We start from the raw sequence: 15310 nt of genomic DNA, 5'->3' as shown, positions 1-15310 counted from the left end.
TAAGATAGTCCGCACTCCAAACAAAGTTTCTTATGGAAGTAACATGGGTAAAATTGCATTTGTTTTATCACTTAGCGACAAGTGAATCAAAACTTTAAAAATAACATTGTATTTGTCCATTATGATCATAAATAAAAAAAATTACAATATAAATTTGATATATTTCATAAAATAAGTATTTACTTAGTAAGAAGAACCAAGAATGTTTTCATCAATTTGGAAGCATTTGAGCACCTGGGAGCAAGGAAATTCGAAAACATCCATATTAAGAACCACCCTAATATATATATATATATATATATATATATGTGTGTGTGATGCATACATGCATGTGAGTACAAATCATAGAATTTTTAACTGCTCTGATAAATAAGTAATTTAAATACCTTATCTCTATAGATACATTCATCATGTACAAACATTAAATTAATTTTATGTCTATCAATAACACTGATTTCAGAGATAGCTCTCGATTCAAATTCAATTATTAAAAAAAAAGATTATTTTGAATAATCAACGATAATTTATCTAACTCGATTCGGTTCGATTCCAAATAATTATAATGAATATTGCATTTTTCCATTCACTAAAATTCTCATGCATGGGATTGACAGATTCAAAGAAGGTCAGTTTGCTTACAAGCTTTATTATAATGAACAATTATTGAACGATTGAACACATTTTTCTCGCGATTAATCCTTGCACCTTAGAAGAGCTCATATTCATACAAGTTACCCACTACAGTTTCCAAATAATCCGTTATTTACGTATTTGTAAAGAAAGCTATATAAAGTTACTAGCATATACAATAGTAGAGTAATTCTATTGTTACTTTCCAGTCATTATAAATGTGATGTAAAACTGTAGAAGAACAAAATATTTTTACTCAATTATTTTTTGGGATTCAATACCTTGTGGAAATGTTCTCAAAGTAGAATGTTCTACAGCTCAGGAAGTAATAAACATATTTGGCAAGATTTCATAGTAATGATGAAGCGTCTTAGATAAACTTCTAATACTTGATCACAGAAAAGTTATACTCTTAACCACAAAAAATAGTATACATATTTGCTTCAAATTCAATGCTTAACTTAAAGTCACTTCAATTTTACTAAGTTTCAAAAATACGATAAATATATGTGTTTGTATGTGTGTAATAAGAATCTAATAACGGAAATTAAGAAATACCACATACATGTCGCTCAAATTTGTTTACGTATCTGACTAACGTCAAAGTGCATTCAATACAAAATACTTTATTACCATATATATATATCATCAATAACAACAAAAAAACTAAGTGCTGTGTATGTAATTGTATATTATTTACATTCACCTTCACCATGTATCACGTGTTATTGCGAAATGCATCAGTTTTAGTTAAGGCGTTGTTCTCTATATAAAATCATTTGCAGAAATTATGGCAATACATTAAGTTAGGTGGCACGAGCGGCAATCAGCCCCTCTAATAAACAACGTCAATATATTTTATCTTTTTGTCAAGTTTCTGTTTGGAGAATCTACAGTACACATAACCTTTAACCGTGGCATATTATCTTATGACATGATCCGTGTGTACTGCTGTTAGGCGCTGTATGTAAAGCACTCACGCCGCAAATCCGTCAGTTAGTTCCAAACGTTTCCAGAGACAACAACTCATCTCCTAGTGATCACAAAGGATTTTTTAATCAGTGTTAATCAAGATTTATTTTCTAAATACGAGCAAACAGCGATTTAACTATTTTATATTTAAACAAATCTAGATATCCAAAGGTGTGCTAAATCATGTCTCAAATCCAAACGGATTCACGTGAGACTTTCGCTGGACTGGAGAAGCCTTTGAAAACGTACCAAGGTGTTACTTCTCTAAAAGATCTAGTTGAACAGTTGCACGAAGCATTTGCTGAAGATGATGTAGACATCGAGTTGGTCAATCATCTGATGCTGAGCTACAAGTCGGATCCAGCCGAGTGGAGGCGGTATGCCAAATTTGATCGTTACCGTTACACTCGCAATCTGGTGGACGCAGGAAATGGACGTTTCAACCTAATGGTATTATGCTGGGGCGAGGGACAGGGATCAGCAGTACATGATCACGCAGATGCCCATTGCTTTATGAAGGTATGATTACTTACTTTCACATTTATGAGATTATACCGCGGTTTTGCCGCATTGATCTCATTTCCAATAAATCGCTCCGATAAAATATTCAAGTTATATGGCTCATCAGTAGTTATCACAATAACAACCCCTAAAATATATTACCATCGGCCAAGACGAATCAAAGTTATTAATATTCTCATAATATTAATTTAAATTCATTATTAAAAAATATGTGAAAAAAGTCACCTCTATCATAATTTTTAATTAGAACAACTATCCATGAATGATATGAATATTAATATTAATCTAATCTATTATGTATTATCAAAGATCTAAGCATGTGTACCGCATAATTGCAACTTACATGATAATAATTAGCCCATGGAATGTTTATCATATCAGAAAAAAACGGTCCAAAAGTCAAAGGAATATATTTATACGCTCGTTTGAATGTTCGTTTCAATTAACTATAAAATGATATTTATTACCATAGATTACATTATTGACATATTAATATTTTTATCGCATCAACGTTGTTCAAAAATTGAAAACTAATAGTCATAAGTGAATTAAATTTTCGATAAAAAATAGATATGTCCTTTGTGTTTATGCATATCCAGCTTTTGTCGATAATGAAGTAAGTATTCAAGATAAAACATTACAGTTAATCCAACACATTTGCAAAGAGTTATGAGTGAATTTCGAATGTTAAGAAAATTGGTGTATTTTTGAAACTTGGTCAAATTAAAATGACTTTAACTTTGAATTTGAAGCAAATATGTATACAATTTTTTATGGTTATAAAATAATTATAATCGCGGTGGTCGTGTCGCATGTGCTTTTTAAATGGAACGTTGCACCGAGAAGTTTCACTAAAATCAAATTCTAATGTATATTTTATTCTGCACCAAAGTTATTATTTTCTCCTTGTAGTATTCCTAACGCATGTCCATCATTTAAAATAATAGATTCTTACCAAAAGTCAATAATTCCAATTAAAAAAATATTAATTAAAAAAACTTTCATTGCATAGTATTTGCTATTTTGAATTCAAATTTAAGTTTTTTGGCACATCCCCCCCACCGCCGTCGCGGATTAGCATAATTAAAAATTACCGTCCCGGTTTTGACTTCATAAAAATATGGTCACCTTACTACTACAAATGTGTTATTATAAGTAAACCTATTATCTCAGACATCTGTTAATATAGAGCACATTATCCTTGTGCCTGTGCAATGTCAAATAATAATCTTGATGTAATGAGAGGTCAGAAAAGGCAAATTGTTCCTGTTGCAGGTGCTCCAAGGGCAGCTACATGAGGTGCGCTACGCGTGGCCAGATGCGAATGCAGCCGAATCCGAGTTGCGGGAGATCAAGCGCACCACTTTGGAGCACAACAGCGTCTGTTACATGAGCGACGCGCTGGGCCTCCATCGCGTAGAGAATCCTAGCCACGCGGACGCCGCAGTCAGTCTGCACCTTTATTGCCCGCCGTTCGACTCGTGCAGCGTATTCAATCAGAAAACCGGTCGCAGCACCAAATGCAAGGTCACTTTCTGGTCTAAGTTCGGCGAGCGTAGAAATCACGACCTGCTTGAATCTCAAGAGCCCGAAGACAATTGACCGCAAACGGATATTGTTTGCACGCTGGCAGGTGCGCCGCATGTATCGGGGACAAACATCTAAACTTATTCGTTCCCCAAATATACAATATGCATGTACTTATATGGCACTTATTTTTAGTATGAATAGTAAAAATTGTCAATAATTAGATTCTTACACACTTAAGACCCACATACTTCTTGATCAAATCTGAAAATTGGTTCTATAGTGATAAATGTAATTTTAGGTACTATCATATGTATAAAAATATCGGGCATTGATTGACACAACTGAAGGGTTTTTCTTAACTTATTATCATATAAAATTGATACCAAAACAAAATAATTGTGTTTTTTCATGAAATTTCATATACATGAAAATATAAATTAAAACAAATTCCAAAACTAAAAATTGTATATATATATATATATATATATATATATATATATATATGTATGTACCTACACAAATATAACATGAGAATATGCACAATAATTGATAGATGTGTTTACATATATATATATATATATAATTAGAAAATATTTTTATAAGAATTTAAATTATATATCATTGAATAACGTAAATCCTATTTTATGTTTTTTTGTGTATTACAAGAAGTGAAGAGTTCAATAATTGAACGTTATTTATTATTTGATTATAATAATATTATTAAAACTAGCTATAAATAATATTTTGTGATGAGGGTTAATTAGAAATAATTATATTTTCAATAAAAAGTTAATCACTTTAACCTGTTCAACAATGTTTCTCTAATCCTTACGTAGATAGAGAGTGAAAGGCTTAAAGGTCCGCATGTAAAACGGTCCACCATCGATATCTCAAAAACCAGTCAAGTTCAGAATTATTTGACAACAATATTTAAAAGTTGAAGGCAAAAGATATCTAAGCAGCCATCACCTTGATTCGGAGATAAATGAACATGTTTGAAAATCCATAACAAACGTATTTTCTTTCGTTGTTAGTTTTTTCGGTTGTGAGAACTGTTGCTTAGTTTACGACACCTTAATATTTTTAAATATACGTTATTCAATTGTTTTTATAACATATATTGTCAATTTTAAGTTAGATTCAACAGTTTTTTCTATATAACCTCTACAAAGCTTACATCTGCGGTGGAGTAGAAAGGACCAATTGAAACTTTACTTTAGCATATGTGTGAAAAATAAAATATAGCAAATAAAAGTAAATTAATTATTAATAGTTATTCTAACTCTGCTGATAAATATTTATGACAAAATGCCAGATCAAGGTTATTTAAAATGTCATCTGTAAAAAATGCACCCATAAAATTTTTATTTTGCAATGCTTGAATAATCTAGCTATTATTTTGTGAAACCCCTTTAAAATTGAAAAAAGATGCTGGATCTGTTTGCGTCTTGGTCGTCTGAATTTACCCCGAATATGGGGCGAAAAGGACCAGGTTACAAGATTTTGAAAAATAGCAAAAGACACATTTCTGGGACTGATAATTAGCTGGGTTTTACTGAATATATTCAGATAGTTGTTTGATATGTGTTATTTGTTGTAATATAATTAGTTTGGTTTTCACGATATAATTGCACAAAGTTAAATTAGACTTTTGTGCCCCGCCCTACCCTATACTATTTTTAGAAGACATCAAGCTGAAAGATGTCATATTAAAATTATTCATATTATGAAGATTATTCATTATTCCGTTAAGGTAAAGTTATGAAGTGTTAATCGTACTATATATTCACGATCAAATAGAACTTAGTAAAAAATAAGTTCATCAAAAGTTCACACTTAACTATCAATGAAAGTTGTTAAAATGTATAATAAATATAAATTGTAATTTAAAAAGTAACACAGATTTAAATATTTGATTACAATTCAATGGGTTCACTATATGCACAATTCATTTTATTGCATACAGTAATAATAATAACCACTATAAACTAACTGCGGGTTCCGGGCGTTAAAAATACGAAATTACACGAGCAGAAATCCACGTTAACATTAAAAAAAAACAAATATTGTTAAATATTTAGGGCGCACAACCAGTGTATATAATACAAAAGAGAAATACTTCACAATAATATCGAACTTTTACTCAATTTTCTTTCAGAATAATACTTACTTCAAAATATTGCATATATTAGTTTTGCAAACATTAGAATCAGTTTAATTGATGTAGATATTGCACAATCATTAAAATATTCAAATAAAATAATCTTTATGTAATAAATCTTACATCCATCACACATTGTAAGGACGACAGATATGTAAATCTATATTGTCAACAAGTATTTTCAAAACGCAGTTGTCTAGATGAACTCAGATAACCTTTATTTAATACTATATATTGCATCACAATTCTTTTCTTTTGGTTTTTAAATTTGATAGTCTAATTTCAAAGCAGCATTAAAAGCAAACTCAATCTTCCAAATTCCATAAATAAAATGAATTTCTTCATCAATTTATGAATCATTTTATGCGCCTCAATTCCTTTTTTACATAGAAAGTTACTTTTCTATTATTATTTATTTGCAAAGTTACTTCATTTGCAAATAATATATTGTACGCATTATTGGAATGAATCACAAATCAAACAAAAAATGTATAATATATTTTTTATATTTCAGAAATAGATCTAAGTAAAGAATTAGGATCTAATTAAAAAGTGCGAATATTACCAATTGATAATGATAAGATATTTGATGAGATAATGAATGAATGATGAGATGAATGATAAGATATTTGATCAAAGATGATAAAATATTTGATATAGCCCTACTAAATTAATTCACTCTATATAACAGTTTTTATAAATTCTTTGCATTAAATTCTGATTACAAACCATTAGAAAAGAATGTGCTAAATCCAATTAAAAATACACTAAATAATTTTCCTTTTATTACTTTATTTATTAATATAATATATCTAATATTTATTTATAAAACAGTAATTTCAATTATTTGCCTAAAGCACGATGTAATATAGCGGTACCTTGATTTTTAAAAATATTCGCAATATATAGAATTAAAAATTTAAGCTCATCGATTCAATCATTATTTAAAAATGCAACATTTGTACAGCAAAAATCATCAATGAAGTGGATATTATTATTGTACTTAAAGACCAAATAAGTAAACAATTAAGATAATATTATTTCTAACTACTTATTCTATATATAACTGACGATAATGATAATTAAATTTATTAATCTCATAAATCATTTCATACAACAGATCCATAAATGTATGATGTTTGTGATGGTTTTGATATCAGTACTTTTACATGTGAGTATTGTGTTATAATAAAAAACAAATTTGTGGGACATAAAAAACTGAAATGACGTTGCATCCAAAAATTTTATACATAATATAAAATCAAAATTATATATATATATATATATATATACAAATATATAATATCAAAGATCACAATTGGTAATATTTCATATTTATTTTATTAATTATAAAGAACATAAGTAATACAGTCACTTGAAGATCCTTGAATGATTCTTTACTGTCTTCTCTCTTTCTAATTATTGAAAATTGAAACAAAATTAGATTCAGTATAACACGTGCCACATTATCATTTTTTAATATTTTTAATAATTCGCTATATCTATTAACTTACATATAGTCTATGTTACATATAGGTACATAGACTATATTATAGATCAGTCTTTCTCAACGTGGGCGATTGTAATGTCCAAAGGGGCGATAAGAGACCCCTAACTATTTCTTTTTTACATGTATACACTGTTTTAAGTAGCGTTTTATTTGCTCTCACTGGTAAAATTTTCTAATTTTAATTGTAAGGTTACATCAACTAACATAGCACATTACAACTATATTATTAAAATTGAAGATTAGAAATTTTTTTAGAGATTATATAGGTATAAAAAATTTGGTAGGAAACGTTACAGAAATTTTTATCTTCAAAGGGGGCGTTGCAAGAAATAAGTTTGAGAAACACTATTATAGACGAATGATATAATGGTATATGAGAATAATGTAATTGAACTCACATTGATAATTTTTGTAAGGTAACAAAAAAGTAAATAACCTGCAACAAAGGTACATAACGATAAATATTCATTTTCACTCTTGATATTTAAAAGAAAAATCAAAAAAACGTCAAGTTCAAAAGTAATTATTAAATTACTTAACAACATGAAAACATCAGACAATCGAATAGATAAAAATACTTCATAAATAGTATAATCATAAAAATTTAATGAATTGGATTATACGTTAGCCTTCTCTAATATGATTTGAATCAGGCAGTCACAATAAAAAGCTATTTCAGAAAACATTTTTACATTTTACAGCACTGTAGCTTGCGAATTATTCGCACCTGATGTGTATATTTAATCTACACGATCCATTTAATTAAAATTAAAATACGTTGCATCTTATCAGGCGATATTATTTACTATGATTATGAAATTCGGGATATATTTTTTGAATTAATTAATACTTTAAAGTTATCGTCAAAGTCCAAGCTTGTATATTTCTATGTAAAAAGAGCGTGAGTGAACAGAATAACACAATCACAGAGAATAATACAGAAACTATTTCATTCATTTGCGAAAAGGTATATAAGAAGATTGTACCTCGGACTCACAGCAAAATCTGTTTCCACTGTAGTTTTTTGAGAAAATAATTCACATTTATTTGGTAAATTCTTTGTTTCACTAATAATTATAATAATAGTACAAAAGATTATGGAATCTCTTGGTATTTAGGGTAATTTTATGTAAGTATCTTTACGTAAGTTAAAAAACAATGTGGTATATAAAAAACAGTATTTTCTATTTTCAACTGGAAATATATTTTTGATCTATATTTTCAAGTAAAAAACATACATTGCTGCTGAAAACAGTGTTTTCTATTTTCAACTGGAAATATATTTTTGATCTACATTTTCAAGTAAAAAACATACATTGCTGCTGAACGATGCCAGATTGTCCACAGCGGGGTTCGAACTCACGACCCCACAGGAGTCAACGATATATATATATATATATATATATATATATATATATATACATTTTAGTTTTAAATTGTTTACTATGTTTGCTACCGGTATGTTTATGTATGTTTATGAAGAATCATCAAAAGAGATTCCGCTGCGTAGTTGACTTTCATCGTGAGACACAAGGCTGTGCCAACATTTTCCTAATGATATGATGTCATGCCAAAAATTGTATCAACTTTTGTAAAAGCAGCCAAAGTCGAACCTAGGGAGCGCTCGTGCGCGGTTTATGCAAGACATAATAGACTATTTTCGGCGTCTAGCAAGGTCATGACTGAGGTCCACAATACTACTAATTACACACGTAACTTCCACTCATGTGTATATTGTACATTAAAACAGGATATGAAATTATACATGTTAATTTATGTATCACCTAACAATATTAATGACTTAATTATTAAGGCTTAATATGCACATATGCATAACTCTAAAAGCAATATCGCATGGCCCATTCCTACTTTTATCGCTAAAAAGAGAAGGCAAATTTATGATGAAATTAACGTGTCCAAAAAATAATTTCTGAAGAATTTATATATAAATATATATATATATACAGGGTGGCTGATATGTATTGCAACCAATTTCAGACCGCTATCATTTCTAAACCGCTCATCAGACAGATGGCAGATTTATTCCAGTGATTGTTTATTTAATTGTTTACAAGCGTACAAAAGCATTTTGATCTATTGCATTCAGAAAAAAAGTTATTCGTGATGGAAGTCAAGCATGATAGTGCGATTGCTTCATACTTGGCTGAAAAACCTTAGGGGGCTATATTTCGAGCCCTCCAGTATTTAAATGCGAACAAATATTTTGTTTCTCGTACCATATCTCGTAACGGTGATACACTCAGTGTTGCACCGCGTCCAAAAAGTGGACGAAAAAAAACACTAACAACCCCAGAAATGATCCAAAAAGTATAGGCAAAAATCAATCGAAATTCGTGTCGCAGTGGTAAAAAAATGGCCCGTGAGCTGAACATATCGCAAAAACGGATGCAACACATATTGTAAAATGAGCTTGAACTAAAACCATTGAAGATCCAAAAAGTGCAAGAGCTCATTGATGCACAAAAAAAAGTTAGACGGAAAGAAGCGAAGGGGTTGCTTCGCTTGCACGAAAGTGGCTAGTTACCGAATTTGGTTTTCTCAGATGGGAAGTCCTTCCAAATCGAGCAGTTTGTGAACAAACAAAATGATAGGGTTTACTTGCCAAAAAGGTCAGCTAAAAATTTACACCTTCGATTGACCACCAGAACTCGAGCGCCGCCGACGGTAATGGTGTGAACCACCGTAACGGCCGATGGTGACATTCCACTCTTATTCATCGACCGTGGGATCAAAATAATTGCCGAAATTATCGGGAAAATGTCTTAAAGGCAGTATTGAAGTCCTGGGTAGACAAAAATTTTGATCGCAGACCATGGTCATTCGAACAGGACTCAGCACCATCAAACTCAGTACGCGCCTACCAAAAATGGCTTATAAAAGAGGTTTTTCGCTTCATTTCCATCGCACAATAGCCACCAAGATCTCTGGATCTAAATTTGCTGGACTTTTGTGTCTTGGACATTTTGAAGAGTAAGGTTCGCACTAAAAAATACCAAAGTGTCGATCATCCCAAGAAGGCGCCTCGCCGGGAATGGGCCAAAATACCCCAGAGCCACTTTCGTGCAGCGTGTTATGGTTTTTCTGCCGTTTGAAGGCCATAATTTGTGCTAAAAGTGGCCAATTGGAACAAATATGAACAAATTCTAAAATTTGATGTTATTTCTGATATTTTTGCTTTTGAACAATGAAATTTAAAATGAAAATGACAAAGTTATAGCGCTTTACTTTGTTGCAATACATATCAGCCACCCTGTATATATATATATATATATATATATATATATATATATATACTAGCATACCCGACGAACTCCGTTTCGCCACCAGATGGTTTCGTGAGAAACATGAAAAATTTTTTTGTTTATTTTATATTTGAAAAGGAAAAAATTGATTTTATTACACAACAGTAATGAATTTATTTCGATTACAAAAATGAAGTGTTTTTTAGTTGAACTTCTCTAAGTAAATGAAAGTGAATCCGCAAATTATCCGTTTCATTTTTTTTTTTTTTTTTAATTTATTTTCAATAGCAGTCAGAATACATGACTATTCTATGAGCTATTTGGCTTATGTCATTCACTCACACACATACACACACACTTTCAAACACACATATAAATTTATCGGATCAATATTACAATCATATTTAGAGAATCACTTCAATAAGTGATTCTACTATTCTGTCCATATAAGGTTGTGGTAGTTCTAAGGTTCCTCCATATTATCTTCGGGCAGCTTCTTCTTCAGTCTTCTTGAAGTTTCATTGAAGTGCTCTTTAGTAAACCACATTTTTGTTTTTTCGTCTGACGTTAACACAAACAAAGCGCATGGTTTCCCAACTCGTGAACAGGCAACGTATAACTGCCTATATGAAAAACAATGATTTTCTAAATAATCTATTTGAAATTTATCCCGAAAAAATTAAGCGAATCGCCTTGCGACTTGTTATTGCGAACGCAAGGCGAACTGGAAATTGCAATCGTTTGAAGTCAAACGGAAGACCAGTCGGAATCATTGGTATGTCACCAAATCGCCAGCAATTTTTGATTGAATGGTGAAATTCAGTGCGTGTACAGCATTATTATTTGCGGAAAGAATTGTTCGTTGATTAACCAAGCATAATTCTGATAATTCTCAATAATGTCATTACTCGAATTTTTAATTACGGTACGTGAAGTTCCAGCAATTTGCATTAAGCCCATGCACCACTAATTTTCTTAGCTATAAACCTTGCGGAGCCCGAGACCTTTCCAACGAATGCAAAATTGTCGAAATCGGTTCGTTCGTTCGAAATCAGTTCGTGAGTTATACGTCAGGAAGGAAAACCCGACTAATTTTTATATATATGTAGATATATATATATATATATATATATGTATATATATATATATATATAAAAGTATTACTGATAAATGTGCATTGTGCAGTATGCAAGATGATTTATCACCAATAATATGATCGCTATGCTCTATAAAACAATGATCACAAGACATTTAAACAATTTTTTTTGCGTAGATTTATTGCCGATAAAAATAATATAATTTTTTAAGACAATATGCTGGGTGTAAATTCATTTGAAGAGATTATCTCATATGAGATATCTCTTTTTTTATTTTTTGACATTTCATTTAAGATCGAATGGCCATTTTTTTCAATCTTCGAGTAGAAGATTCCTCTCTTAATTCTTTTAAATATTTGTTTGGGTGGCCTGGCAATTTTTCGTGGTATTTTTTGCTCCTTTCTTTTATCATTTCATTAATAGTTTTTATTTTTAAGTCTTTATGTAGAGTGTCATTCGTAATATACCAGGGTGCGTTCACAATGCATCATACAATTTTCGATTGCGCCCTTTGTATTATTTTTATATTTGAATTGCTTGCGCACGCCCATAGCTCTATTCCGTATGTCCAGATTGAGATAATTATTCTTTTATATAAAAGGAGTTTGTTTTCATAACACATATTCGAATTCCTGCCAATTAACAAATACAACTCTTTGAACTTCTTCTCCATCTGTTTTCTTTTCATTTTGATGTGCATTGACCAGCTTAATTTTCTATCCAGATAAACCCCAAAAAGAAATATATCAGGATTTTATTAATTTACCAAAAATTTAACTAACAAATCCGTGAATAGAAAAATTTAATGAATGCCTGTGATTTAAAAGCAGCGGAATACGCTGTACACAGAAATAATGTATCATACAAACCAAAGAATCGTATGGAAGTAAAAAATGATAATTTAATGTGAGGTCATCAAATATTACTAAATGGCAAATAAAACTTTCGCTTGCTTGAAATATCGGGTCTATTAATTAAAATGGAGGAAGTTTATTTCTCAATATCTTGATCAACTGAATAACGAAAGGAGAAAGCGAATCAGATCAATGAACGGAAAATATAAAACTACATTTCATAACAAAACATAAAAATTAAATATTTCAATGTGTCAACGGTTAGTAAATCGCGCCATATTTAACCTTGGCCGATATGAACGAGCGTGCATTCACCTAAAAACATACACGTATTATAAGTTAAATTGTGTATTTACGCATATATACAGTGCTGGATTTACAGTAGGGGCAATCGGGGCTACTGCCCAGGGCGGCAAATTTTGGGGGGCGGCAAAATTTGGATAATGAGAAAAAAATTCTATATATAATCAACTTTTTTTAACATTTTTTATTCCAAGAAATATAATTAAAAAAACATATACTATTGCAATGCAAAATTTGGGTTGAAATAAACGATAACTAAAATTTATTATTTTGTCTTGCCTCCCTCTCCGAACGTAAATTATCAAATTGGTTAATAAGTTATCAAATTTGGCAATTTGGCTATTATAAAGATACGTAAACAAGCTGAAAGTTTAAAAAAAATATGTTCGTCAGTTCTCGAGCACTCTTAAAGTATTTGTGCACTTCCAAGCTTATAGCGTCGAAAAAAAATTTAAGCTAGTGACACATGGCATAGTGCCTTAAAACAAATTTAAATTTTATTGAAAAATGAAAAAAGACTTCTAAAACACATTGTTTGTATTTTGAAATTTTTCGAAAATTATGAACTTTTTGCAAAGCAATCGCGCTGGGTAGCTGTTTCAGAGAAGAAATATCGAAACTCAATTACCATTTTTCGTAATAGCCTGTACCAAAAGCTAATCAGCACTTCGGATCGCAGATCAACCGATTTATGATTCAATTCCTATTGATAAGGAGACGTGCTGATTAGTTATTGGTCAAGGCAGGTCCAACTGTTTTGAACATACTGGCCAAAATGCCAAAAATGATAATTCAGTTTTTGAGAAAAAAGCGTCCAATAACATTCAAAAAAAATTACAGAATAAATAACTGCTTAAATTTTTGGAGGGCAGGGTTTAGCGGTTTCGATGATCCAATAAAAAAATTTGAAAAAGAAATATTTGGCGGACAGAAGTGATCATAAGACATAGGCACATTAAATTATCAGATATTTTTAAGATATTATAATATTAAGTATAAATTTTGTTTACATTTATATAAGTTCTGTAACATGGTTTATCCGTTAGACTGCGACGCGGCGCTTACGCGCTTCTATATTTTGTCCCTCGCAGTTGAAGCAGCGCGATTGCTTTAAAAAAAAGTTCGAAAGTTCGTAAAATTTCAGGGATGGGGCGGCATTTTTGACAGTGCCCCGGGGCCAAATTTCTAAATCCGGCCCTGCATATATATATATATATATATTCAATAGATAAGTCCTGGATTTTTTCAATATATTGATTGTTTCTTTTCCGAACAGTAATCCAATAATAAAAAACAATTTGTTTTTTGAAGATGTTTAATACGACGTTTCGGAACTAGGTACGTTCATCATCAGGTTTATTCTGTCAAATACAATGTTTTTTTAAATATGATTAACATTAATTAACAATGGTCAATACAGATTAATTAGAAAAAATTTTGTTATAAAGGAATGGATTATGTACCGGATAGATAGTAATAAGACTTAACTAAAAAGGTTTTATATAAAATTGAGAAGCAAAATTATTTACCTGTAATAATTTATATATCCATATCACTAATATTTTTTTGTTAAAAACACTCGATTTTTTTGGAAGATATTTGTAGATGTTACGACTACACAAGACTTAAACACTGATATGGATTTCTGTCTCTGCCAGATGTAAAGGACAAAGCACGGAACTCTTGGCAAAAATGATTTTTTATGGCTCTTGTTTGGTAATTTACGAAAAAAGGAAAAATATTGCTTTAGTAAATGTTGAGAAATATTATGTATATATATATATATATGCACACCTACATACTCATACATACATGCACATTCTATAATTAATGTATCCACAATTACACATGAACACATATGCAAGTGTATGTGTATAGTGTATACCCAAAAACATACATATAAGCATATATGGATGACATATATTATAACATATATACATGTATATATATACACATATTCAAAAACTATTAGGATTAATTATTTTTAATCAGGTTTAAAAAATTTAAATATGAGTCATGAATGATATTGTGATCTGATCTTTTATTAACACTTTTTGACGAATTCAAAAGATTAAACTGCTTTCAGAAAAAAGTCTTTTAAAGTACAATCCCTCTATATAAAATATTGGGTTCAAAGGTGAAATTATGTGAGTTTTCGATGGAATGCTGAACAAAGAGTTTGAATTCGTCAAAAAGTGTTAATAAAAGATCAGATCACAATATCATTCATGACTCATATTTAAATTTTTTAAACCTGATTAAAAATTAATCCTAATAGTTTTTTGAATATGTGTATATATATACATGTATATTTTATAATATATGTACATCCATATATATGCTTATGTATGTTTTTGGGTATACACTATACACATGACACTTGCATATGTGTTCATGTGTATAATGTGGATACATTAATATATCGATATGTGCATATGTATGTATGAGTATGTAGGTGTGCATATACA

The 15310-nt window shown here is 30.3% G+C and overlaps 2 protein-coding genes across 2 annotated transcripts in view; one reads left to right on the top strand and one right to left on the bottom strand.

Annotated features, from left to right (window-relative positions):
• The window catches only part of LOC113375376 (phosphatidate phosphatase LPIN1), a 75840-nt gene that overhangs the window by 42976 nt on the left and 17554 nt on the right, over positions 1-15310 (bottom strand). The window lies entirely within an intron of this gene.
• LOC113378562 (cysteine dioxygenase type 1-like) lies at positions 1453-4158 on the top strand. The gene is made up of 2 exons (XM_026619111.1): positions 1453-2121; positions 3400-4158. The coding sequence occupies exons 1-2, from the start codon at positions 1786-1788 to the stop codon at positions 3724-3726; spliced, it is 663 nt and encodes a 220-aa protein (XP_026474896.1). The 5' UTR covers positions 1453-1785; the 3' UTR covers positions 3727-4158.

Source organism: Ctenocephalides felis, unplaced genomic scaffold, assembly GCF_003426905.1.
Source record: "Ctenocephalides felis isolate EL2017-DRISC unplaced genomic scaffold, ASM342690v1 CF-g0.4_SCAFFOLD_01886, whole genome shotgun sequence".
Lineage (NCBI taxonomy): Eukaryota > Metazoa > Arthropoda > Insecta > Siphonaptera > Pulicidae > Ctenocephalides > Ctenocephalides felis.
This window is presented reverse-complemented; position numbering and strand designations above follow the sequence as displayed.